This window comes from Rhineura floridana, chromosome 17 (assembly GCF_030035675.1).
Source record: "Rhineura floridana isolate rRhiFlo1 chromosome 17, rRhiFlo1.hap2, whole genome shotgun sequence".
Classification (NCBI taxonomy): Eukaryota; Metazoa; Chordata; class Lepidosauria; order Squamata; family Rhineuridae; genus Rhineura; species Rhineura floridana.
The window spans coordinates 12211815-12239505 of NC_084496.1; the positions used below are offsets into that span (position 1 = coordinate 12211815).

Below are 27691 nucleotides of genomic sequence, written 5' to 3' on the forward strand. Positions count from 1 at the left end.
ACCTGGTGCCTTTGCTAACATATTTTTGGTGCCAGGTTAACACTTACCTTCCTTCGCTACCTTACACACAGACTTGGCTTCCTTTAATTCATTTATTTCTTTTCAAATGGGAGGGGCACCTTGGATAGCTGTTTGAAAGTTTGGGCTAAAAACCAGGGCAGGTTCCACTACTCCACTGACCCGGAGCCACCAGCCGTCAGTGCCTGGATGGCAAAAGGCACTGTGAAATCCCGAGAAGTGCCATTTTTGAAGGATGGCTGTCTTTTAGGTCACGTCTTGTTTTAGAAAGTGCCAATTAGGTAGGTTCACCCTTCAAGGGGACGTGAATCCAATTTCTCCTCCATCGCTATCTTCTGCTCGCATCTCTAGTTCCCCACCCCAATTCCGAGACCTCAGCTGGACGGTGCCCATTCTGTTCCATACCCATATGTACTTTATTTCTATGTAGCTCAGCTAAATTTCACCTGGAAGCTACCAACTGGAATGCTTACAGCCAGAGCATCTATCATGCCTGCAGTGGGTTCAGGGATAAAGGGGAGCGACCAAAGGAAAGATTCTATTTTCTCCTCTTCTGCTTCTTCAGAAATGATCATCTCTTTCATCAGGATCACGCAGGCTTCCGTTGCGCAGGAAGGGAGAGCGTCCTCTAGGGGTTGCCTGAAAGGGACACAAGAAGGAAGCACATCCTACCTCACCCAAGAGCAACACAGCATGCTGCCTTACACTGAGTCAGGCCATTAGTCCATCTAGCTCAGTACTGTCTACACTGACCGGCAGCTGCTCTCCAGGGTTTCCGACAGGGGATGTTCCCAGCCCTTCCTGGGATTGAACCTGGGACTTTCTGCATGCAAGGGAAATGCTCTACCCCTGAGCTACAGCCACTCCCCCAAGGAGGGGAGTGTGTGTAAACACACACTTTTGTAAAAAAGTACAATTTAATTTAAATTTATAATTTAAACAAGAAAAATTTATTCACCTCCCATTTTCATTTAAAGCTCATGGTTTAAATGAAAATAAAGTCACTCACACACAGAGCTTGGAAAAGTTACTTTTTTGAACTACAACTCCCATCAGCCCCAGCCAGCACGGCCACTGGATTGGGCTGATGGGAGTTGTAGTTCAAAAAAGTAACTTTTCCAAGCTCTGCTCACACACGAAGCACTTACAGAGAATTCATTTTGTGCAGATGTACATGCCATAAATCAATGGGGCTGTTTTGTTGCATATTTTAATTACAGGTGTTAATTTTATTGCTTTAACGGGATTGCTTTAGTGTGTATTTTAATGATGGATGTTTATGTTTTAATGTTTGTGAAACTAGTCTTTATGTTTTGTAAACCACTTAGAAAACTATTTTGGCATTAAGCAATATATAAATTAATGACAATTTATATCATGGGATAATACACTTATTCGTATTTTTAATAGTGTTGTAAATTGCTTGGTAACAACTAACAAATCCATCCTCATCCTCATCATCCTCAAATTCAGTTCTGAGACAGATGCCTGATACAGCCATGCCAGCTTTGTTATTAAGAAAAACAATGCTCTTCCATTTTTCCATTTTTGAGCCTTGATTTATTCAGGCTGAAAGCCTTCTGCTTAACAGAATCAATTAAAGTTAATTTACTGATGCGTTTCCTGCAAAAACAACATCACCAAACCAACAAGCTACAAGAGCACAGACAACGTGGAAAGAAATCTACAGTTTTGAAGAAGCTATTTTTGTTGCTGGATGCAGAAACGTTGGACAGATCCACACCATACATTTAAAACACATTTAATACACATTTAAAGTACATGGCTTCCTCCAAAGAATCCTGGGAACTATCATTTGTTAAGAGTGCTGGGAACTGTAGCTCTGTGAGGGGTTTTCCCAGCAACTCTTAGCATCCTTAACAAACTACAGTTCTCAGAATTGTTTGGGGGAAGCAATGTATATTAAATATGTGTTGAATGTGCTTTAAATGTATGGTGTCAATCTGCCCATTGGCTGCTGACTTCTTTCTGGAGTCTCTAAAGTAAGTGGATTCCAGAGACTTGTCAAGGTCCTTCCTTGAAAATGTCACAATTCTTGCAACTGCTCTTTCTCCAATCACTCATTCACAGCTTCTATATTGATTGAGCAAGAGAATGAATAATTTTTTTCTAGGCCAACTTTCAGCAACTCGGTGTCCTCCAGATGTTGATGGGCAACAACTCCCATCATCACTGACAATTGGCCATGTTTAATGGGGTTGATGGGAGCTGCAGTCCATTGACAACTGAAGGTCACCAGATTGTTGATGGCTGTGCAAACTGTGTGCAAATCTATGTTCTCTATTTTGATCATGGACTTCCTCCTCTTTTTTTTGGCATTACATAAATGGACACTTTAGGCAACACTCACTTCAATCCTAAATACACAGGAATGATGGACATTGTAATCCAAAACATTTGGAGGGCACCAGATTGGGGAAACGTGGTTTAAAGGGACAGAGATGATATTGGAGTCGACACCTGGCAAACGTCTTTGGACTAAACTTTCACGGCTGCCTTTGAGCATTTGTCCTATAGCCACTTGCCTTTTGTTTTTAAAGCTGCCTTACCAGTTGCCTTGACACTTCATTGAAGGAGATCCCCGCCACAGGCTCAGCAAGGCACCAGCAGAGAGACGTCGAAGCTCAAAGACCAACGTCATGAATAGGTCGGCGGACTAGGAGGAAAGGAAGACAGAAAGCTGGCTCATGTATCTGATTGACTCAGCTGGTTATTTGTAGCCGCAAAGCCTTATCCAAAACATTCTGGATCACTGGAGGCTGTTCTATGGCTTTGCATCTCCCCTAAGTGTGAAGAACATAAAGAAGCATCCAATTAAGTTCAACTTAGAGTAGGCCCACTGAAATGAATGAACTTAAGTTTGTTATCTCCATCAATTTCAAAGGGTCTACTCTGAGCAAGACTGGCATTGCATACAACCCATAGCTTTTGAGATGTTCATTTTTTAACTAGCATGCTGCCGATGTTTCCTGTGGCTTTTTTGGGGGGGGGTTGTTTTGTGTGTGCATATATTGTATATAATGAATGGCAGGTGTTTTGTACATTTTTTATGTTTTATGTTTATTATGTTTATTGTTATGATTATTACAACAAATGTGATACAAGAATCTTGGAGACCTTTGGGTAACAAGCGACTATTCAATCAATCATTAAAAATGCATAGCATCCAGTGCTATTTTTGCCTGAGTAGGACTCAAATGAAACTGATGTGCATAACTAGCTTAGGTTCATTCATTTCAGTGGGTCTACTCTGAGCAAAGCTTAACTGGAGATAACCCAAATAATGGTGATGATGATGATAATATTCAGCAGGGGCTGGGCAGGCTATACAACCAGGAATGGCAGTCTGCATATATATCGTTACATTTTCTCCATCAGTCTATGACATGAGTTCTCTAGGTGGTATAGAACAGTTAGGCTTTCAAAACAAAAATAAAGTCATAACATCGAATAATACAGAACAAATACACCATAAGAATAAACATCCTACAGCAAACAAGAGAGGAAAAGCAGTACAACCAGAGAAAAATAGCCGCCATCATTTTTTTTGGCCAGTGGGCAAATTTTGAGAAAGTGCTGTAGATGCCATTCACAAAATGGCTTCTGGGGTGTGTGTGGCCTAAGACAAAATGGCTGTTGTGGGAGATATGGCATAACAAAATGGCTACCATTGTGTCTCCCTGTGTGTGTATGTGTGTGGGAATAACACAAAATGGCATCTATGGGGGAAGGGTAACACAAAATGACTCCCAGATCTTAAAGAGCAGAACAAGAAGCAGGTCCACAAAATGGCGCGGGCATGTCCCCTGCATCAATGGGGGAAAAGCCAACTACATCAGCCACTGCTGTACTCGCTCACAGAGAGATGCTCCTTGCATCTCTCCTCTGATTAGAACAGAGGGAAGGATGGGTGTCCAATCTTGACATCCAGTGAAGTGTGGGCATGCTTAAAGGGGCGTGTTCAATGCAGGAGAGGGTGAGCCAATGCAAACAGGAACTGAGCAGGGAGAGCAAGCAGTCTCTCACGCATTGTGGATTTTTAATGGGCTATCTATGGAGACCTTTCTGCAACCACCACTGGAGGTATGAAAGGGCACCCAAGGGCACCACACTGGGAACCCCTGCAGTAGAACAACGGTATTAGTGCCCAACCAACATAAACTGAGAATCCCCAAGAAGTTAAATACAAAACCCACACTCTGAAGGATTAGGAATATGAACAGCGACCTCTAAAGGTAATACCTCACAGCAGTTTTCTTTAATCATTTGATTTTAGTAATAAAAAAATATTGGGGTAAGTGGGCAGAAAACTTAATTACTATCCTAAATATTTCTTTTTCCTGTTCCATGGCCCTGTAGAACCACTGTAATTCCATCCCACATCTAAACACTGTAATCCGCCCATCTAGTCTTTGAAGAAAAAAACCCTAGACTCACCTAATAAGATTGCATTAGACATTTGAAAGGGAGTGGCATGAAAGAAAGCAGCATTGAGGAGGTGTTTTTGGCTTATTTCCCAATAAAAAGGATTTTTCAGGCCCTATTTGGGGTTAAAGCCCAGACATTTGGTTGGTTGGAAATTCTCCCATTCCAGGCTGGGTCCCAAAGGGTGGGTGTGGCAAGGATCTAGGTCAGCCGGTAAATGGTCAGGACAACAGATAGTTCACAGTGGAGCCTGATGCATCCTTGAATCAGTATGAACTGTCGACGGGTGGAAGGGATTCAAATTTCCAGTATATATGTGTGTGTTTGCATGTATGCACACAGACTTAGATCACAACGTGCATTACTTTTCTTACTTCAAAATGTTACCACTGCATTTGAGAGCCCTCCTGCTCATTCTGCTGAGTGGAGCCTTGGATATCTGCCCCAAATTCCTATCCTGATTGCACCTCACACCATAGGATTGTGCTGTAGGATCAGCAATATATATATTTTTAAAAAAAACTGTTTCCAAATTGACTGAGCAGGGAAAGGTCTTCCTTCACCACCTTACACAAAGTCGGCTTCATTTTATTTGCAAATGGGAGGGAGGAACTCTCTTGGCAGACTTCACAGCAGCATCCATAGCTGGCTGCAGATCATGCCTCCATTTTGTTGTTCTTGGAAGCCACTCCTGAACTCTCCTTTTCCACGAACACTGGGGCATTCTGTAAGCAAGCAGGGTGTTTACTGAAGAGGCCGCCTTTGGTAGGAATGCACTTGTATACACCTGGGATTGTACAGAATTTCAGAGAGCTTGGGGGTCAGGAACCCAACACTTTCAGCTTTTATACCAGAGCTACAAAATGTAGTTGATCAACACTGGTTTGGAAACTTTCCCACTTTTGCAAAAATGATGCTCCTGGGCAGCACCACGGCCAGCTCTACAGTTAGGCAGAATGAGGTGACCACCTCAGGTGGCAAATGCGGGGGATGAGGGGCAGCTAAACGGGGCAGTCCCCTCCAACTATTTGCCAGTATTTAAATAAGATTCAGCCACCACTCTAAGCAGTTTCAGAATGGGGAACGAATGAGGAGTGCCTTCTTATTCAAGCTAGATGCATTCATTTATATTTATGAATCATTCTTTCTCCAAAGAAACACAGGGCGATATATGGCGAGGGATGGGGGAGAAATGCAGTTCAGTTTGCATTTAAAGGTGAATCCACCTGATTCACAGTTCCTGAAACAATACACAAACTGAACACAGCCATCCATCAACATTTGTGTTTCTCCAAACGTCGCAATGCAGTTCTCTAATCCAATAATGTGTATACAAAAATGCATATACTAGAGAGTAAAGGCTGCATAAAAATGCACGTAGGAGTGAAAATGACTTACCAAAATGCATAACAGGGAAAATCGCTTGCCAGAGTGTGTGTCTTAGGCAAAAATACATTAAAAAGGTCTGTTAGGAGACTTTTTCTCTGCAGTGCTAATGAACTTTCAAAAGAACTAAAAAAAAAAAGAATTCACAAACGGAAACGTGAAGAACTGAACTGAAAGCTGGAAAAATGAGAATCAGCGAGAAGCCGAAATTGACAGATTGACTATCTACAAAACAAAACCCATCAGTCATTAATAAAAAACAGATAGAATATAAACAATTTAAGCCACCTTAACACACCTCCTTCACCTCCGGCCACAAAATGTCTTGGGCTAGTATGGGTTGGCGTGTTAGTTTTTTTTAAAGTTAATATTCATTTCATTTGTTTTGGCATTTACACCCCTCGACAGTGCTAGTTATTATGATTACTAATGCTCATGATGATTAGTAATCTTCCTAATACTACTATGTATTATTCATAATCCTTTCTAGATCGGACTGTTGGTAGCAGCTCTCCAGGCTTTCTGACAGCCTGAACATGCCAGAGATTGAACTGGGAACCTTTTGAAGGCCAAGCAGGTCTGTGTTCCTTAAGGCTATGTGAAACTGTCAACGTTGGTTTCTCATTTTTTTCAACCTCCAACCTCCGCATTTCCACACCAGTGTGTGGTTTTGTTTTTTAAAAAACCCTCCTGAAAATTCATCAGGACCTTAGTGTGAATTTCTCCTGACATACAATTTTGTATGCCGTTTCCTCTAATACACATTTTTACAAAGCAGTTTCCCCGAATTTAATGCATTTTTGTATGTGATTTTCACTAGCGTATGCATTTTTTGTACCCTTTCCCCTAGCGATTTTGTACACATTACTTGGCCGGTGTACTGTGTTGCAAAATTCAGAGACGTGCACATTTCAAAGGAAGGCTATGTGTTGGTTCGTGTCTTGCTTCAGAAACTGTGAATTAGGTAGGCTCACCTTTAAATGCAAACTGAATAGAATTTCTGCTCCATCCCTAGCTCTCCCACTGAGCTACAGCCCTTCCCTTAAAGTTTTACCTTTCCCTGTACCATCTGGATATCATCTGGGTTTTGGAAGGAACTACTGCTAGCCTTCAAATGGTAATTTGTCTGCCTTTAAAGAGAGGTGAAGTATTCACAATGCACATGTTTTTGTCAGAGCTTGGAAAAGTTGCTTTTTTGAACTACAGCTCCCATCAGCCTAATCCAGTGGCCATGTTGCCCAGGGCTGATGGGAGTTGTAGTTCAAAAAAGTAACTTTTCCAAGCTCTGGTTTTTGTACTGAACAGACTTATCTGCTGTTTTCAGTGTGCTTGCCTCCTAGGCGGGTATGGTTTCTGTATTATAGTCCCAAGCTCCAGCCCACTCCCACCCTTTCCTTCATTCCTATCTCCATCTCTCCAACTTTTTTTAAAAAAGCCCTCTGGTCCAGGAAGAGGCTTATGGGAAATGTCCACAACACTGCCTGGGAAAACACGTCTTTAGTAGCCGTGGATAGTCTCATTTGTCCCCTGGTATTGTTTTGGCTTTGAATGCGATCAAGATTATGCGCTACATTCAGGCAACAAAAGCCAAGGATAAATGGGTGATGGTGGTGGGAGGGGAGCAGCTCCCCAATTCTCATTCAAAGGAGAGGGGGGGGAAAGCATGCCACTCACCAGGGAGCTTTAGAGAGTCATTTGAAATGCCATTGTGTGAACAGATTGAATTTAAATGCAGATTAAGGAATGGGGCCCTTAAGCGAGCAAAAGGGTTGCTCAGGGCAGGGAAGTGGGCAGGAGGAAGATGTCCAAATGGAAAGGCAAGAGAGAAGGGAGGGTGGGGGATCTGTTTCAGAGATGGATGATCTGATGGGCTGACAATCCCCCAGAATGAAGCCCACTGGGTGGGCAGACAGCTTGGATTCCTATCAACTACGTTGCGGTTGTCGAACATCTTTGGCTTGCAGGCCAGTCAGCCCGCCAGCTTTCTTCACAGGTGAAGAAGGAAACGCCAGCAACGCAATGCTCTAAAATGGCAACACTGTGTGAAAAAAATCAAAGTGCCATTAAAAATAACTACCCAGTTCATCACGCAAAATGAGCAGCAACTGGCGTAGTGAAGTAGTGGGTGAGAGATGGAATTATGAAGCAGCAGATCCCCAGGTTAAATCACGCCTCCTGTCACGAACTCACCATTAAGTGACCTTAATCTTGTTTAGTTGGAGAACTGCATTCCAAAATTCAGATAAGTGTGAATTTTGAAGGAAGGCCTCATGTCAGGTCTCATAATGTTTCAGAAAGTGCGAATTTGATAAATTCAGCTTTAAATGCAAACTAAATTGAATTTCTCACCCATTCCTACCTGGTAGGAAATAAAAACCACAAAGGAACAATCTAGACAGGATTGAGGAGTCTTCAGTTTTGTTACCAATGACAAAAGATCTCTCTCTGTCTCTGTGTCAGCTCAGAGGCTGGGCAGACCCAAGGGTTGATGAAGAACTGTCATAGAACAACAGGCCAGGAGGGGATGTAACTCAATGCAAGTGACCCTGAATCTGTTCTTCTGATCGGGGCGATGGCCTTTTTATTGTGACTTCTCAACCCAGGGATACACAAAACATCAATTAATGGAATTCATTTATCTCGAGCTCTTTGGAACCAATCAGTCTCAGGCCTGATTCATACAACACTCTCTCCTCCCGAACACAAACACAATCTGTCTGCAACTGGAGAAGTGGGTTTCCGGTCCATGAAAGCTGATGCCATCACAAATGGGATGATTTTTTAGAAGATGACACAAGACTGCCATTCATCTTCCAACACTGCCCATGCACAAGCCCTCTCCAGGTGACATCCCCACGAAGTTGTTGAGGGAGAGCAAGGCTGCACATCTTAGCTCTGTCTCTGTTGTCCCTGTTTCCAGATTGTACCAGATACCCAATGATTGGGAGGATTTGAATGTTCAAAGAATTCCCTATCAGACCTTTGGCCTAAATCTGACACATAATGAGAAGACATGATTCACTAGAAAAGACAATAATGCTGGTAAAAACAGAAGGGAGTAGAAAAACAGGAAGGCCATTATGTGTCCAAGGTATGATAACCTCAGTTTCATCATTTTAGCTTCTAGTGATGGTTCTGGTTTAATCTGTTCTGACACCCATTTATTTGTCTTTTTCATGGTCCATGGTATGAGCAAAGCTCTCCTCCAACACCACATTTCAAATGAGTTGATTTTTCTCTTATCCACTTTTTTCACTGTCCAACTTTCACATTCACCAGCTCTCATAATCCCTGACAATTGTCTGCGCTGGTTGGGACTGATGGGAGTTGGAGTTTAACAATGTCTGGAGGGCCATATCTTCTCCAGCCTGGCCCCGCTGATATGTAACAAATAAAGAAAACCAGATATCTTCAATGTGATAATCTTATGTGCCATTTCGCCCTCACTTGATGCTCCTGTAGATATGAGGGTGAGGAGCCTGTGGACCTTCAGAGGTTGCTGAACTACAACTCCCATCAGCCCTAGTAAGCATGGCCAATGGCTAGAGATGATGGGAGTTGTAGTTTGGCAACATTTGGGCAGCCAACCACACCTGCTGTAGATGTTGCTTGCTTTCATTGTACAGAAAGGGTGTTGGGGAGTTGTATGGCTAGTTCTCACTGAGGAGGTAAATAATTTAATACATGCATAGTATTATTAATAATTATTTTAATATTAAACTAAATTTAGTTTAAGCATTAATGATTTTAATAAATATTGTTATTACTATTCCATATTCCATATTAATCTTGGTTATTTGCCCTCCAATTATCCAGAGGGTCCTTTTTAGGCGCATGGGAACATTTGGATTTTCGAGTGAGTGCTGTAAGCACCACCACCTCTGGGTCACTTCTTTCCATCCTCCCCTGTGTCAGTCCCCCACCCATGCATGCACACATCCTTTTTTTCAATAGATCTGGGTAATAGATCCAGTAGAATTAATCTGAGCCTTTAAAAATACATAAAGCTGAAAGAGGAAGTGGGAAAAAGGGTCGCTGTTCCAACTTCCTCCTTCAGCTGTATGTACTTTTAAAGGGAGACAAGAAGTACCAACCTTACTCACCTTATGACCAAGGGGGCAGTGAGGGGGTGGCTCCAAGTCTTTTCGGATGCCAGGAGAACTCAGGGGTGCCACTGCATACACAGGTGCCACACTGGCAACCCTTGCAATAAACAATACTTATGACAACAATTCTATAACAGCTTACCTCAGAATCCAGACGAGATTTCATACAGAGCTTCTGTAGTATTTTAGCCGCCGCCACGTTCTCCTCCTCTTCCAACAATCTTGCTGGTTTTTCTCTTTCATACAACAGGCTGCTTTCATAGAAGGCCTTGCTGTCCACTGCAGAAGTAAAACCATTCCCATAGACAATGGGAAATAATTGAGGAATAGTCCAGAGCTTGGAAAAGTTACTTTTTTGAACAACAACTCCCATCAGCCCAATTCAGTGGCCATGCTGGCTGGGGCTGATGGGAGCTGTAGTTCAAAAAAGTAACTTTTCCAAGCTCTGAGGAATATAACCATCAGCATGTGGCCTCAGGAAAACTGCTCACCCTCGGTCCCCCTCTGCAATGTGTTATATTATCATTTCTCATTAGCATTTGGGATTGTTGAACATTTGTCAGCATTTTAGTGCAGACTTTTGAGAATACAAACCCAGAAAAATGCATACAAACACCAATATATGCGTTATTATGCACACTGTACACGCATTTTTCGTACACATTCCTTGGCTGGAGAACTGCACTGCAAAAATCCAGAGATGTGCCAGTTTCGAAGAATGGCTGTATTTCAGTTTAAGGAAGTGAGAATGAAGCAGGTTCACCTTTCAGTGTGAACTGAATCAAATCCAGTATGGCCCTAGCATCTCTGGAATAAAAGAAGTCTCATTTCCCAGCTGAGTACAGTTCAAAAAGGCTTTCTATTAATTTATCATTGCTTGAAGGTAGGTTCAGAGGAGAGCAACAAGGATGTTGAGGGGACTGGAAACAAAGCCCTATGAGGAAAGACTGAAAGACCTGGGCATGTTTAGCCCGGAGAAGAGAAGACTGAGGGGAGATACAATAGCACTCTTCAAGTACTTGAAAGGTTGCCACACAGAGGAGGGCCAGAATCTCTTCTCGATCGTCCCAGAGTGCAGGACACGGAATAACGGGCTCAAGTTGCAGGAAGTCAAATTTTGGCTGAACATCAGGAAAAGCTTCCTAACTGTTAGAGCGGTACGACAATGACCTAGGGAGGTGGTGGGCTCTCCAACAATGGAGGCCTTCAAGAGGCAGCTGGACAGCCACTTATCGGGTATGCTTTAGGTTGGATTCCTTCACTGAGCAGGGAGTTGGACTTGATGGCCTTATAGGACCCTTTCAGCCCTATGATTCTAAGTTCTATGATTCTATGAGGCATCTTCTAATTCAGGGTAGCTAACCATTTTGAGACCAAGAGCTGCATCTCCCAGTTGCAACCCATACAGGGGTCACATACCAGTGGTGGGTGTGCCCCCAAAGTGGGCATGGCACTCACACATGCATGCACACCACACACACCCTCATTGCCCTACTAGTCAGCTGATCTGTGTTGATCACCAGAGGAGCAGCTCCTCCTCCTTCTCCTATGGCCATGATGGGGACCAAAATCACGCCTTCTTTGCTCTTCAAATGATTGATCTGAAGAGCAGAGGAGACACTTGTCACCACTGTCTCGGCTTGGGGATGGGGCAAATAAAACTGGTTGCAGGGCCAGTCTTGGGGCCTACCATTCACCACCTTTGCACTAACCTCTTTCACGGGCTGTGATGCCAGCTTCCCTTCGGAACAGCTTCATTGACATCTGCGTCTGCGTCGTCACACCACTGCCCTCCCTCACAGGAGGTGTAATGAGATGGGACTCTGTGCACTGGGATTCTGCCAGGATCCCCTCCTCAAACCTCTGAACACATTCAAGCTTGGATGACAAGAGCTGCTGCTCAGACTAAAGGACGAAGACAGGTTGATTATTGACTGGCAACTTACTGGAGGCCCTCCAGATGTAAGTTGGACTCAGGCCCAGTGCCAGCAGGTGGCCAGGTCAGGCACTGGCCAAGGGCCCTGCAGCTGGCCGAGGGTCCCTGTGACTGGGGCTGGAAGAGTGGAGTTCCCACTCTGTAACCCCTGCCAGCATCGAGTGGTGAGCAGTGACTGGACAGTGGCTCAGATTGTGGAGCAGGAGCTTTGCTCTCCCAGGTGACATCACCCCCACATGCGTGTGCAGCCAGTGGGTGCTTAAATATGCCCGGTCGCACCTCCTCATGCATCAGTGCACATGCCTGCCATCACCCAAGATGGCAGTGGGGGTGTCAATATGCCTCCACCGACATCTTGGATGATGGCAGGTATGTATTCTGATGCATGCAGTGGCCCTACCAGTTGAATTTAAATGTGTTTGTGCAGGCATGCAGGGACACAGGAGGGAGATTGGGGCCCGCAGACAGGGCCAGCATGGCCAATGGTCAGGGATGATGGAAGCTGTAGTCCAAAAACATCTGGGGGGCACTATGTTGGCTACTTCTGCTATAGTGGATCCATAACCATGTCATCTATATGATGTGCACCTGATTAGTAGTCTAGAGGAAACGGAGAGTTATAAGATTCTCCTTTTTCTAGGGTGGATGCTAAAGTTAGAGATGTATAAGAAATTTGTATGGTCCGTTTTTCAAAGGAAGCCAACCTAATTCAGCAGTCCTGGACTTACACACAAATCGGAATGCTTCTGTCAATCAGACAGTGCACTTCTCCAGATTTTGTGGTTTAATTGCACACAGAACAGGAAAAGTGTGCGCAAACCTGCATATTGTAGGGGGAATGCATTTTAGGTCTGCATACGCACCATACATTTAAAGGACACTTAAAACACATGATGTTCCCCAAAAGAATCCTTGGGCCTTTGTTTGTTAAGGGTGCTGGGAACTGTAGCTCAGTGAGGGGTAAACTACAGTTTCCATGGGGTTTTTTGGCAGTGGGGTGGTGAAGTCATGTGCTTTAAATATGCTTTAGATGTATGGTGTGTGTCCGCAATTTGGAAAAAAGCGCATACAATATAAATGGCTGTTTTTCATATGGTTTTTAAAAATGCACAGAAAACAGGATGGGGCAGGCTTATGACTCAAATGCATCTGAAACTAAAATGGAATGGAAATAGAATGGGTGGATCAGCCTAACAACAAGGGAACCATTCCACATGTGGTTGTACGCTCAGTGCAGTAAGTTTCCACTTGCTAAATGGTCGTTTGTGGGTTTTGCTCCTAAAGTTCTGAAGGGCTGCTATAGCTCTTTGAAAGGAATATTGGGGGAATAAGAGGCTCCAGAATGAGAACTTACTGGTGCACTGGGCAGAGCCACAGACCTCAGAGAAGTAAATCCAGAAAACCGGTGAGAACAAAGGTTTAAATCTTTTGTCTTCAAAAGGAGAGGTCCTTTCCTCTGATAGTTGGTTGGGCATTTCCCCAAGACATCCACCTAATGAACAAGACAATGAACAAGGAGAATTATTTCCCTTGGCTCGGAAATGCATGTGCTTCTACCAAACGGTATGTAGGAGCGGTGAGGGCGGCGAAGAAACAACATTTCGCCGCCACTATTAAGGCATCTCTCTCCCGCCCAGCGGAGCTTTTTAGAGTTGTCCGAGGGCTACTCCACAGGACATGGCAGATACATCGGTAACCCGCTGTAATGAGTTTGCTGAGCACTTCCAGCATAAGATCTTATGCATTCGTCGGGACCTAGATTCCCATTTTATGACAGTTAATCCTAATGAGGTGTCTGGAGCACAGTCTAGTCATGTTTTGTTGGATGAGTTTCAGTCGGTTCGGTTCGAGGACGTGGACAAGGTGCTTGGACAGGTACGTTCAACCACTTCGGTACTTGATCCTTGCCCCTCTTGGCTTATAAAAACTAGCAAGGATGGAACAGCCAGCTGGGCCAAGGAAGTGATAAATGCCTCTTTACGAGAGGGAGTGGTCCCTGGCTGTCTGAAAGAAGCGGTGGTGAGACCACTCCTGAAAAAACCTTCCTTGGACCCAGAGGACTTTAACAACTATAGACCAGTGGCAAATGTTCCATTCTTGGGCAAGGTCCTGGAACGAGTGGTTGCTGACCAGCTCCAGGCGCTATTGGATGAAACCGATTATCTAGATCCATTTCAGTTGGGTTTCAGACCCGGTTTCGGCAGTGAGACGGCCTTGGTCGCCCTGTGTGATGACCTATGTCGGGAGAGAGACAGAGGGAGTGTAACTCTGTTGATTCTCCTTGATCTCTCAGTGGCTTTTGATACCATCGACCATGGTATCCTTCTGGAGAGGCTTGCGGAGTTGGGTGTTGGAGGCACTGCTTGGCAGTGGTTCCGCTCCTACTTGGCGGGCCGTCTCCAGAAGATAATACTTGGGGAACATTGCTCGACCCCGTGGGTTCTCCAATATGGGGTCCCGCAGGGTTCGGTCTTGTCTCCCATGCTTTTTAACATCTATATGAAGCCGTTAGGTGCGGTCATCAGGAGTTTTGGAGTGCGTTGTCATCAGTACGCTGATGACACGCAGCTCTACTTCTCCTTTTCATCTTCTTCAGGTGAGGCGGTCGATGTGCTGAACCGTTGTCTGGACGCAACAATGGACTGGATGAGAACTAACAAACTGAAACTCAATCCTGATAAGACTGAGATGCTGTTGGTGGATGGTTTCTCTGGTCAGATGGTGGATACATACCCTGTCCTGGACGGGGTTACACTCCCCCTAAAGGATCAGGTTTGTAGTTTGGGAGTCGTTTTAGACTCTTCCCTGTCACTTGAGGCCCATGTAGCCTCGGTGGCACGGAATGCGTTCTACCAACTTTGGTTGGTAGCCCAGCTACGTCCCTATCTGAGTAAGGAGGACCTTACATCAGTGGTTCATGCTCTGGTAACCTCACGTTTGGACTACTGCAACGCGCTCTACGTAGGGCTACCTTTGAAGACGGTTCGGAAGCTACAGCTAGTGCAAAATACGGCGGCCAGACTGCTAACAAGAACTAAGCGGTCTGAGCATATAACACCAGTTCTGGCTCGCTTGCACTGGCTTCCAATATGCTACCGGGCCAGATTCAAAGTGTTGGTTTTAACCTATAAAGCCTTATATGGCGCGGGACCACGATACCTGCAGGAATGCCTCTCCCGTTACGAACCGGCTCGTACACTACAGTCTACTACGAAGGCCCTCCTCTGGGTCCTGACCCATAGGGAGGCCTGGAGGGTAGTAACAAGATCTAGGGCCTTCTCAGTGGTGGCCCCCGAATTGTGGAATAGTCTCTCCAAGGAGGTACGCCTGGCGCCGACATTATTATCCTTTCGGCGCCAGGTTAAAACCTTTCTCTTCTCTGAGGTATTTTAATTTAAGTTATTTATGTAAATGCTGTAATTTCTATTTTAGATGGTGTATTTTTATATTTGTTATACTGACTTTGTAATTTTATTATTGTATATGTTGCTATGTTTGCCGCCCAGAGAGCTGTTTGCTAGTCGGGCGGGATATAAGCTGAATAAATAAATAAAAATAAATAAATAAAATAAATGATAATTTGAACCCACAACCCAACAGAAAGTGGATTGGGTGGGGAGATCAATGAATTTGAAGCAATATAGCACAGGTGTGGAACTTCAAGGGGATAACTGTAGCCCTCCAAGTCTCTCCGTTTGGCTCCCAAAACTCTCTCCAGGCCACACCCCTCACTGGCCTTGGCCCCTCCAAATATTTTTTGCTTCGCTAGAATGTGCTTGTCTGGATGGAGGATGGAAAGGTGTGTGGCTGGTGTGTCTAGAAATTAGCCTATTGTACAAAGGTGAACTTTAGGGCTGTGCATGAGATCCTGAACCAAATTGGGCTGACCCAGGATTCGGCTGTATCAGGTTGAGGGAGCCTCAGATTGCCCTGGGTCAAACCGGGTCCACTCAGAGTGTTCCAAGGGTGTCAAAAGGAGGGGAGTTCTGTCAGCGAATAGAAGGGGGAGAAGCAGGCAGCCTGCATGTACATCCAACTCCTCCACCCAATTGCACATTTAATCAGTGTTTTAAACCCTAAGTAGACACTGTGGAAGGCCCTGAATCAGTTCAGGGCCTGGTTTGGAGCAGCCTTCTCCCTGCCCAACTGCATGTTTAATTACGGGTTTAGACCCTAATTAGATACTGCGCAAAGGCTCCGAATTGGTTTGGGACCCGGATCTGGGTCAGGTCAGCCCAGGATCATTCTGGGTTGGAATGGGGCCACTTCAAAGCACTGAAGACAGAGTGGGGTTAAATGAGGCAATGCCCCATTTGCTCTAATGAAGCAATCTCCACTGTACAGAATTCAGGTATATCTTTGGAGGATACGTACATGGGATTTTACACAGAAAGAAGCCTCCAGCTGCACTCTAAATCATCAGAAAGTCTCTAATTTGAGAACAGTATCTTTCCTTTGAACTTCAAAGCAAGACTTTTTACTTTAGGTCATAGCTGAATCCCCTTCCTTTTGATTTTCTATTAAATTTATAGCCCGCCTTTCCTTCCCAAAGGCAGCCCAGGGTCCCTTTGCTAGGGGTCAGCATCATTTAATTGAGCCAGGTGTTTTAAACAGAGCTTAGGCACACAAAGGCTCAGATCAAGAATATGTACCAGAGCGAGCCAGCTGGTAATTTTCAGAACTACTCACCTCTTCCATACTGCTATTGGGAGCTGCTTCCAACGACGTCTGCAGAGTGCTGAGGATGCCACGCTTGATGTTGAGCGCCCAGGTTGTCTCACTCTCCTGGGGGAAGATCTTCAGAATCTTCCCATTATGAAAGCAAAACCAAAGGGGATGTTGCTCCAGCACTTCCCTGTAAAATAAGAAAAGTGGTCAGTTCCTTGCTTGGCTTTTTCCATTGGTGACACGATGTAAAGGGAGTGGATATGCTCACCAATGATCTACATGGGAGGCCACGGACCACTTCAGTATATATCAATTAAGAAATCTCTCTTGGTAGAAAACCATCCCTGTCTAGCGTACCATACTGGTTTGATTCAGGGCATTTGTAAATACCTTTTGTGCCGCATGGAAGACTTAGTGGATTTATTATGGTACAATCTATTTTGAGCAACAACCCATGTCATCAGTTGACAAACACCTGTTCCAGAATAACAACACAATCCCATGCACGTCTACTCAGATGTAGGCGCCACTGGGCTCAATGGCGCTTATGCCCCAAATAGATGTGTATAGAAGTACAGCCGAAGGGTTGTATTCAACAAAGTACTTCTTAGAGTAGGCCCACTGAAAAATTGTTATATGCCTTCAAGTCAACTATGACTTATAGCAACCCTATGAATCTTATATATAGATAGATATCTATATCTATATTTATATCTATATCTGTCTATCTATATCTATATCTACACACACACACACAGTTTTGAAAGCAACAAACAGAACTTCACCCAAGCTTCAGAAGCCAAAACGTTTTGGTAATACAATAAAAACCTCTGTTTAGTTAATCACAATTACGTCCATAGGGTTTTCATGGTAAGAGGTATTCAGAGGTGGTTTACCATTGCCTTCCTCTAAGCCTACGGTACCTGGTATTCCCAGGCAGTCTCCCATCCAAGTACTAACCAGGCCTGACCCTGCTTAGCTTCCCAGATCAGATGAGATCAGGCGTGTTCAGGGTAGTATGGCTGTAGGCACTGAAAAATGAACGAACCTAATATAATACAAAACCATCATTAAAGGAACTGGCTACCCAAGAGACATTTTAAACAGCTGCAAGGGCCCTGTCAGAACAAAAAAGTCTTCAAGAGATGCCTGAAAGTCAAAAGCGAGGATGCCTGTGAATCTCTGCTGGACATGTGTTCCATACCATGGGACTGGTGACATTAAATGCCTGACTTCCGATTGAGGTCAGACGGGCCTCTGTAACACACGGGACAACTAGCAGTGATCCTCTGGATGATCTCAGGGATCAGGCTGGGAAATAAGTTATCCTGGACCCAAGTTGCTCAGGGCTTCGTATATCATCACAAGAGCCTTGAACCTCACCCAGTAGCTTATGGGCAGCCAGTGCAGATGTTTCAGCAGAGGTGTCACATGCTGCTGGCTGTTTGCCCCCATCAGCAGTCTAGCCGTTGCATTTTCCACCAGTTGGATCCAGTCTCGAGCAGAGCTTGGAAAAGTTACTTTTTTGAACTACAACTCCCATCAGCCCAATCCAGTGGCCATACTGGCTGGGGCTGATGGGAGTTGTAGTTCAAAAAAAGTAACTTTTCCAAGCTCTGGTCTCAAGGTTACTAATGCATGGACCACAGTGGCCAAGTGATCCCAGTCCAGATACAGCCATAGCTGGCATTTATTTGCAGCAGATAAAATGACAGGATCTATTCCATTTTAGCTTAGGAGGGAAGTCTGCTCAGGCAGATCTTTTTTTTTTAAAGCAGCTTGATAAAACGAAAATTAAAGAGGCCTTCCATCACTAGTCGTGGGGGAGACTGACCTCCGTGAAATGCCTCACCATTCAAAGCACCACCATTCAAGGCTCTGATACCAGCAGCAGAAGAAAAAAGCTTTCCATTGTGACTGCCTGCCTTGACTTGTGCCTGCAGACCTTCTGCACTGCTCATGAATGAATGATTTATTGCGATCAAAGATCATTACATAAAAAAGCATGAGTAAACAAGATCATATAAAGTACATCAAACCATAAATGAGTAAAAATAAAAAAAAATAAAATCAGTATCAAATTTCCTATATAAGGTCATTTATCATTGTTTTCTGACATGCGATAGCACTGCTAATGAGGTTTGCTGAAGAGGAGCTGGCCGAGGCGCTGGAGATGGGGTGACGTTTAGGGGCTGGGAATGTGAGCCATAGGACAATAGGGGAGGATTTAGGCAGGAAGAGACAACAGAGAAACCGTCGGGGGAGAGCAGGGTTCAGGGCTGAATGACTATCTGCGGGAAAGAGCAGATCACTGGAGCTTGCAGGGTATGAATTGAGGAGGTGCCGCCAAGAGACTCGAAAGGGTTGCCCTACTGCTCGAGCATTTCTTCTGCAGTGACATCATATACGGGTGAGGGTGTCGCGTGAATGAAATCCAGGAGAAAACATGCAAAAAGGGAAAGGGCCGTAGCTCAGTGGTAGAGCACCTACATGGCGTGCAGAAGGTCCCAGGTCCAATCCATGGCATTCTCCAAGTAGGGCTAGGAAAGATTCCCTGCCTCAGTCTCTGGAGAGCTACTGCCAGTCAGTGCAGACAATAACGAGCTAGATGGTCTGATTCAGTACAAGGCAGCATCCTATGTTGCTATGAACAACAGAGGTCTGTTTGGAAGACGCTTCATGTTAGAGTGACCAGGAACCCTGACAAAATGTGGGCCATTGGGCATGGCTTTATTTCCCCACACATGTAGTATCAAAGAGCACCTCGAAAAGGATACCGCACAGCCGGAAAAGGTTCCGGAAAAGGGCAACCCAAGCAATCAAGGTGACTGAGGAGCTGCCCCACGAGGAAAGCTTACAGCATTTGGGGCTTTCTAGCTTCAGAGAGAAAGATGCATGGGTGGGGTGGGGTGGGAAAGTGCATTAAAAAGATATTTAAGATCATGTACGGTGGGGAGAAAGCAGATAGGAAGAAGTCTATAAAGATAAAAAATTCCTCCCTCTTGAACTCAGGGCCATCCAATGGAGCTGAATGTTGGAAGCTTCAGGAAAGGGAAGAGTTCTTTGCATAGTTAAATTGTGCAATTCACCCCCAAAAGAGATATCAATGGCCCCCAATTTGGATGGCTTCAAAAGAGGAGGAGACAAATTCTTGGAGGATAAGGCTATCAAGGGCTACTAGCCACGATGGCCATGTTCTACCTCTACGTTGGAGGCAGCATTGCCTCTTTATAGTTTGGAATCACACATGGGGAAAGCGCGATTGAACTCAGGCGCTGCTTGCTGGCTTCCCATTGGGGCATTTGGTTGGCCACTGTGAGAATTTGGGATGGAAGGATCTGTCCATTTGGCTTCTCTCACTTTCTCCTTTTTCCAATCTTAAATTTGGTTCTCCATATTTCTGCGGCGACGTGCAAATTTTTGTAAAACAAAAAAATCCTCACAAAAATTTTCCAGTGTTTCAGTGCAAATTTCCCCTAATAAATACATGTTTGCATGCAGTTTTGGCTAATATACACACATTTTGCAAGCAATTTATCGCAATACAATGCCTTTCTGTTGGTTATTTTCATCAATAGATTCATTTTGTGCACACTTTCCCCTAACATATGCACTTTTGCAAACATCACGAAATTCAGACAGCTGCGAATTTTGAAGGATGGCTGTGTTTCGGTTCTCATATTGTATTGGAAAGTGTGGATTTGATAAATTCTGCTTTAAAGGTGAACTGAATTGAATATCTCCCCTATCCCTACTGAGAATAGGATGCTGCATTAAATGGGCCTTTGGCCTGATGCAAACACAACTCTTCTTAAAGTTAAGAATGCCTAAGAAGGGTCACCTGCTCCAGGAATTAGGAACCTGTGGCCCTCCAGATGTTTCTGAACACCTGGAAGTCATTAACATTCACCTTGCTGACTGAGCCTGATGGGAGCTGGGAGTCCAGCAACAACTAGAGCACTGCTCTTCAAATTTGGGTCCCCAGATGTTGTTGGACTACAACTCCCATCATCTCCAGATGGTATGGTCCATCAACAACTGGGGACCCAAGGCTGAAAAACACTGATCTAGAGGACCACAGGTTCTCCATCCCTAATCTTTTCTAACATGGAGCATGTCCATACACTCTGGTCAGAGATGAAGTTAGTGGAAACTGGGGAGGGGGGGTTCTTAGTGGTAGCATCCTATGTAAGGAATACTCTCCCCAGAGAGACTCTCACAGTCTCCACAACTTTGATCTCTTTGCAGTAACAGGTGAAGGCTGTCTAATTTTTTTGGTGTTCTTCATACTTTGCTTCTTTCCTGTGTTACTACTGTTTCTACAATCTAACCTAGAAAATGTTATTTCCCTCATTATTTGTCCTGGAAATCTGTGTCAAGTTTATTTTTATTAATTTTAAAGTCTTTTTATTGGTCAATGCCATATGATGGTGAAGACAGCCTTGTGACAACAAAGGCTCTTACCATATATGGAATGAGAAATGCCAGACGTCCAAGCTGGATTTAGAAAGGGAAGAAGCACCAGAGATCATATCGCAAATGTACGTTGGATAATGGAACGGACCAAGGAATCTCAGAAGGAAATCACCCTGTGCTTTATAGATTACAGCAAAGCCTTTGACTGTGTAGGTCATGAAAAACTGTTGAATGCTTTGAAAGAAATGGGGGTGCCACAGCATCTGATTGTCCTGATGCACAAACTATACTCTAGACAAGAGGCTACTGGAAAGACAGAATATGGAGAGACCAATTGGTTCCCATTCAGAAAGGGTGTGAGACAGGGGTGTATTTTATCGCCCTATTTGCTTAATCTATACGCAGAACAAATCATACAGAAAGCAGGATTGGACCAAGATGAAGGAGGTGTTAAAATCGGAGGGCAAAATATCAATAATTTAAGATATGCAGACAATACCATACTACTAGCAGAAACCAGTAATGATCTGAAATGAAATGCTGTTGAAAGTTAAAGAGGAAGCACAAAAGCAGGACTACAGCTGAACACTAAAGTCAGGATCATTCAGACCATGGTATTCTCGATCTCTATGTATGAATGTGAAAGTTGGACAGTGAAAAAAAGAGAAAAATCAATTCATTTGAAATGTGGTGTTGGAGGAGATATCATGCAGATATCGTGGACCGCAAAAAAGACAAATAATTGGGTGTTAGAACAGATTAAACCAGAACTATTATTAGAAGTGAAAATGATGAAACTGAATGAAATTCAACAGGCATAAATGCAAAGTTCTACACTTATAGCCTTGTTTAGCCTGGAGAAGAGAAGACTGAGGGGAGATATGATAGCACTCTTCAAGTACATGAAAGGTTATCACATAGAGGAGGGCCAGGATCTCTTTTCGATTGTCCCAAAGTACAGGACATGGAATAATGGGCTCAAGTTGCAGGAAGCCAGATTTTGACTGGACATCAGGAAAAACGTCCTACCTGTTAGAGCCATACGACAATGGAACCATTTACTTAGAGAGGTTGTGGGCTCTCCGACACTTGAGGCATTCAAGAGGCAGCTGGACAGCCATTTGTCGGGAATGCTTTGATTTGGATTCCTGCATTGAGCAGGGGGTTGGACTCGATGGCCTTGTAGGCCCCTTCCAACTCTACTATTCTATGATTCTATGAGGTTATCATACTTTCAGCACATAATGAGAAGACATGATTCACTAGAAAAGACAATAATGGAAAAACAGAGAGTAGAAAAAGAGGGCCAAAGAAAGAATGTATTGATTCCATAAAGGAAGTCACAGACCTGAACTTACAAGATCTCAACAGGGTGGTTCATGACAGATGCTATTGGAGGTCACTGATTCATAGGGTTGCCCTAAGTCGTAACCGACTTGAAGGCACATTTCAAGAACAAGAGAGGAGGTGAGGTCTCCTGCTCCCCTGGTGCATTCACTGTAGCTGCCCAATTTCCCTGCTTTTTAAAGTTTGATAAAAATATCTGTTGGCTATAGGTACATTCTTATACCGCAAGGTTTTTTTTGCCTGTTAGTAAATTTCTCTGCTTTTTAACCCGGGAGGTAAGAAATGGGATCCTGTGCAAGTTTGGTGAAGATGCATTGATTATTTGTATGCTTATTGAATTCAGTGGGATTTACTCCCCTGCAATCATGCTTTGGATAGGTGAAACTGACCACAGGGGATGGGGAGGGGAGAAGGAAGGGGAGGAAGGGCAGAGGGGATGGAAGCAGGTAGGATGGGGAGGGAAGGAGGAGGGTAGGTTCAATCATTTGCATGGTTATTGAGTTCAGTGGGATTTACTCCCTTGCAATCATGCTCAGGATAGGTAAAACTGACCATGGGAGGAGGAGGAGAAGAGGGAGGGAGGGCTGGAGTTGGCAGGGGAGGAGGAAGAAGGAAGAGGGGAAGGGAAGAAGAATGGAGGAGGAAGGTAAAGGAGATGGGAAGGAGAGGAAAGACAGATCTGATCATTTGCATGATTATTGAATTAAATGGAATTTACTCCCATACAATCATGCTTAGGATAGGTAAAACTGACCATAGGAGAGGAGGAGGGGGAGGGCAGAGGGGAAGGGAAGGAGGGGGAAGGGCAAAGAAAGGGGGAGGGGACAAGAGGGAGGGGATAGGAAGGAGGAGGAGGGGAGGACAGGTTTGATCATTTGCATGCTTTTTGAGTTCAGTGGGATTTACTCCTGTGCAATCATGCTAAGGATATGTGAAACTGACCTGGGGGAGGGGCAGGGAGGGGAGGAATTGGGCAGGAAGGGGGACGGGAGGGCGAGGGGAGGAGATTGGGTGGGTGGGCACTGGGCAGAGGGGCAGCCCCTTTCCTTTCCAAAAGGAAAACATTGTGAACAGTATCATTCTTTTTCAGGGTTTCCCCCACCTTTTTATTCTAGAACAGGCACATGTAGTCTCCCACTCAAATTTATACCAAAGCTGTCACTGGTCACATCCACACCAGACCTTTATTCCACTTTAGACAGTCATAGCTTCTCCCAAAGAATCCTGGGAAGTGTAGTTAGGGAAGGGTGTTGAGAATTACTAGGAGATGCCCTGTTCCCCTCACAGAGCTTCAATCAGAGGGGCTGACTGTTAAACCACTCTGGCCTCTGGAGGTCTGTCAGGGGAACAGGAGTCTCCTCTTAGCACTCTTCACTAACTACACTTCCCAGGATTCTTTGATGACAGCCATGATGGTCTAAAGTGAAATAAAGGTCTAGTGTAGGTGTGGCCACCTGATTAGCCAAGCCAAACAGCTGTGAGTCTGGCTTTTACAACACTATCAGCTAGTTCATACTGAGCATGCCTGGGCTTATCATTGACTCCAATGCTAAATTTCTTAAATTAATTAAAAATCTGCCAGGCATTTTTTAAACTTTTAACCTGCAGAAGATGAAGGTCGGAGTGTGGGGCAAGGTCAGTAATAGGATTACAGGTACTCTGTGAACATGGCTGATTTTTAATTAATTTCAACAAATTAAGAGAACACTGACAGAAAAAAGTCCAACTGGGGTCTGTTTCTCTCTCTCTCTTTTTACACTCTGAACTCTCAATTCTCTCTGAGTGTTTTGTGCATCACCATGAAAATTGGCAGGGTTGTTAAGCAAGCGTTTCTGAGTTCAGGACTATAAGCTTTGTAAGGTTTTGGTTTGAAATGAGCTTATGGAAAGGATCAGAATGGCATAGGGGTATTTTCAATTTAACACTGCGGAATGCAAAAAATCTATGCTGACTATAGTATACAGCCACTCTCATGGCTGTACAATTCTTAGGGAGTGTAGTTCACAGGGAGTAAAGTCTGTTTGCAAAATACCCCCCCCTCCAAATTCAGCTTAGCAAAAGCATTGTCTTGGATAAACTGTCTCCAACAATGCATGCCATTTTGCTCCCAAGTTATTTCACTCTTACAGCAAGGCCCCGTTTTAGACAGTCTTGTGTTTACCTTAAATTGCCATTTTCCTTGTACAGCTTCTCTTTGGATTCAAAGGTCATCTTGATCTGCACATTTTGCAACTGGGAACAACAACAGCATGTGTTAAAGGGGTCTTTTCATCATATGGCTAAATACAAGACATAGCGTGGGCAAAGAGTTTAGAATTGTGCAAATTAGACTATAGAACGTGACCTCTTCCTTCACTTAGGAACATAGGAAGCCGCCTTATATTGAATCAAACCATTGGACCATCTAGCTTAGTATTGTCCACATTAACTGGCAGCAATTCTCCAGGAATCAGTCCTTTCCAGCCCTACTTGGTGATGCCGGGGATTGAACCTGGGACCTTCTGCATGCAAGGCAGGTGTTCTACCACTGAATTATCCTTACATGTAATTGATTGAGCAGCTGAAAGTTGGAGATCAGGACTGGCCAAATTATGGGGCATTTCTCTGTTGAATGGAGAATTTTGAACTTTATACAAGGAAAGAGGGTATGTGTATACACAACTATACTCCTAAAGTGGACCTTTAGTGTAGTGGCACCGATTCTTTGGAATTCCCTCCCCTTAAATATTAGACAGACACCATCTCTGTATCTTTTCGGTGCCTCCTGAAGACCTTCTTTCAACAAGCCTTTCAAGTAGAGATCTTATCCCAATCCGCATCTGTGCTGGAATTGCTTTTTAATGTTTTAAAGCTCTTTTTAAAAATATATATTTTTAAAGATGTTTTGTTTTAATATGTTTTTAAGGACGTTTTGTTTTAATATAATTTAAAGTTTGTTTTTATGATGTTTTAGAGTGTTTTTCCTGTTTTTGTTTGCCACCCTGGGCTCCTACTGGGAGGAAGGGTGGGATATAAACCTAATCAATAAATCAATAATAACTCTTTTAGATAAATAAATAACATATCATGTGAAGGTTGTATTTCTCCTTGAATTTCACTCGCTTTTTTGCAAGCTTTTCTAGGTAGTTGGGAAAGCTTCCACACTCAGTTCTTGAGCTTGCAAAAAGTGTCTGAATTAGGGATGCTCATTCCCCTATCAACCCCATCCTCTCATCAAGACCAACCCCCATTTCCTTTGAAAAGTGATAGGGATCACCACCGGCAAGGAGGGCTCGCTAGAAGACAGGAGGGTTTGCCAGATCTTTCCTTAACTGGATATGATGCTCCTTGAAAATGATGCTCCTAAGGACAGGCTCATGAATAGGGATGATAGAGGATTCCCATAAAAATGGAAACAGGAGTGGAAATTCCTGATGTTCGCTTATTCATCCCATGTTCGGAATGAAATCAATCCAGTGAATATGATCTGCTCTTACTTTCAACCCACAAATGATACATGATTGATTACAGATTCCCCCCTCCTTCTCCATTGTGCTTCCTTTGCATTGAAATGAATAGGGTAGAGTAACATAATGACAATGTAACTTACACAAGTAACTAAGAAAATTATGGAAGCTACGCAATTTTGCCACAGTGGACCATGAGATGAATAATGGAGTTTTTGACGGAAGACAAATTGTAGTGGAATGGAAACAGTGCTGCATGAGACAAATCCGTGGCACAGTGGTAAATGATATCACTTTACATCCCCACTCACGAGTGACATTTCTTGCTGGGAAGCATGTTTTGTTGGCCTTTGGGGATTGATAGTTTCCTGCGCCTTGGAATCAGAGGAAGCAACAAACCCCCTGCTTCCTGATGGGGGAAAAATGATACTCTTAGCTTATTCATGAGCCCCATTTCCAGTTAAGGATTTATTTAATGAAGACATTTTGGTGGCACTTAAAATTTCACATTTCTATGTGGTGTACCTAAAAATGAGTCATACATAAAATGATACAAAACAACATAAACATAAAACCAACCACTGCCTTAAAATATCTGCTGGAACAAGAAAATCTTAGTCACACACCTGAGGTTCAATAAGGAGGGTGCCTGTCTAATCTCAGGTGGCAGGGAGTTCTACATGCTTGAGCCCACGACACTAGATGAGGTCTGCTTTGGTATCATCTAGTGCACCTTGAGGAGGGACCCCTACTTCTTCTCAAATGTTGCTGTTGCTTGCAGAGGGGATGGAGTAAGACTGGCAGTGGGGGCCAAACCCCATTACAAGCTGACGCCTCATTCAAAAGGGTCCATGAGTTGGTACCCTCGAGGCGGGGTTACTGCAATGTGCTCCCTGTGGGGTTGCCCTTGGGCCTGGTCTGGAAGCTGCATTTGGTGCAGAATGTGGCAGCCAGACTACTGATGTGTGCACATGGCCAACAACATGAGACGCCATTGTTAAAACTGGATGCCCATCTACTATTGAGCCAGGTTCAAGGCCCTTGTATCAGTTTACTAAGTGCTGAACAACTGAGGTCCAGGGTACCTTAGGGACCTCCCAAACCCTTATAATCCTAGCTTGATCACTGAGATCATCTGCAAGAGCATTGTTGGCGAGCGTCATTTGACAAGAAGAAGAAATCAAGCCTTTCGTATCATAGGCCCAGCCGTGTGGAATGCTCTGCCAATAGAGATTCAGCAGGGGACTTCCGTTCTGACTTTTCAGCCCCTGCTGAAAACTCTCGAAGCTGATGCACAATGCCCCTCGTGCCCTTGGAGGCCTTGCCACCACACTCACTCTTAAAACTCTGCGACAGCTGGCCAGCACTTCAACAATAGCGGTGCCTTCCAGGGAGACGCCGCTCCTTTTATCGCCCCCTCCTGGTAGGAAGGTAGTGGTGGAAGTGGAATACCTATAGCTGAATCGGGTTCCAGCTGGGAGGGGCAGCACGTTACGTTCTAAGGGGTAAAAGAAAAGTTGTGAGGCTATTATTTATTTATTTAGCAATAGATATATACGGCTTGATAGGAACCCAGCCTCTAAGTGGTTTATAAAAGACAACAACATTAAAACTATCGATTAAAAAGAAAAACGGGTACTTTAAAGCATTCAAAAGATAATTACTGGAAGCTAAAAAGAGATTAAAGCATACATCAGCTACTACATGCCTGGATAGGCATGTCTAAACAAAAATGTGTCAAAAAGAGTACAGCAAAGGCATCTGCTCAATGTCAATAGGCAGGGAGTTCCAAAGTGCAGGCGCTGCCACACTGAAAGATTGTGGAATGAGTATTATGTGGCACCTGTACCAGTTCCAGTTTCACAGATCAAAGTGGTCAAAGCAGGCACATGACTTGGTAAGTGACAGATGGGGTATTCAGG

General features: G+C 44.1%; 1 protein-coding gene and 1 non-coding gene across 2 annotated transcripts in view; both read right to left on the reverse strand.

Annotated features, from left to right (window-relative positions):
* Positions 1-27224, reverse strand: part of LOC133372116 (uncharacterized) — a 135468-nt gene extending 108244 nt beyond the window's left edge. Inside the window, exons 1-8 of the mRNA XM_061600419.1 lie at positions 27107-27224; positions 24485-24555; positions 16582-16747; positions 13247-13384; positions 11669-11855; positions 10099-10235; positions 2589-2695; positions 492-657 (exon numbers count right to left, since the gene is read on the reverse strand). Of these exons, the coding sequence (XP_061456403.1) occupies positions 492-657; positions 2589-2695; positions 10099-10235; positions 11669-11855; positions 13247-13384; positions 16582-16747; positions 24485-24534 (951 nt within the window). The 5' untranslated portion in view covers positions 24535-24555; positions 27107-27224. The remainder of the gene's footprint in view (positions 1-491; positions 658-2588; positions 2696-10098; positions 10236-11668; positions 11856-13246; positions 13385-16581; positions 16748-24484; positions 24556-27106) is intronic.
* Positions 17472-17590, reverse strand: LOC133372150 (5S ribosomal RNA). Its single transcript, XR_009759462.1, has one exon. It is a non-coding gene; the product is annotated as a 5S ribosomal RNA (ribosomal RNA).
* Positions 27225-27691: the final 467 nt, after the last annotated feature.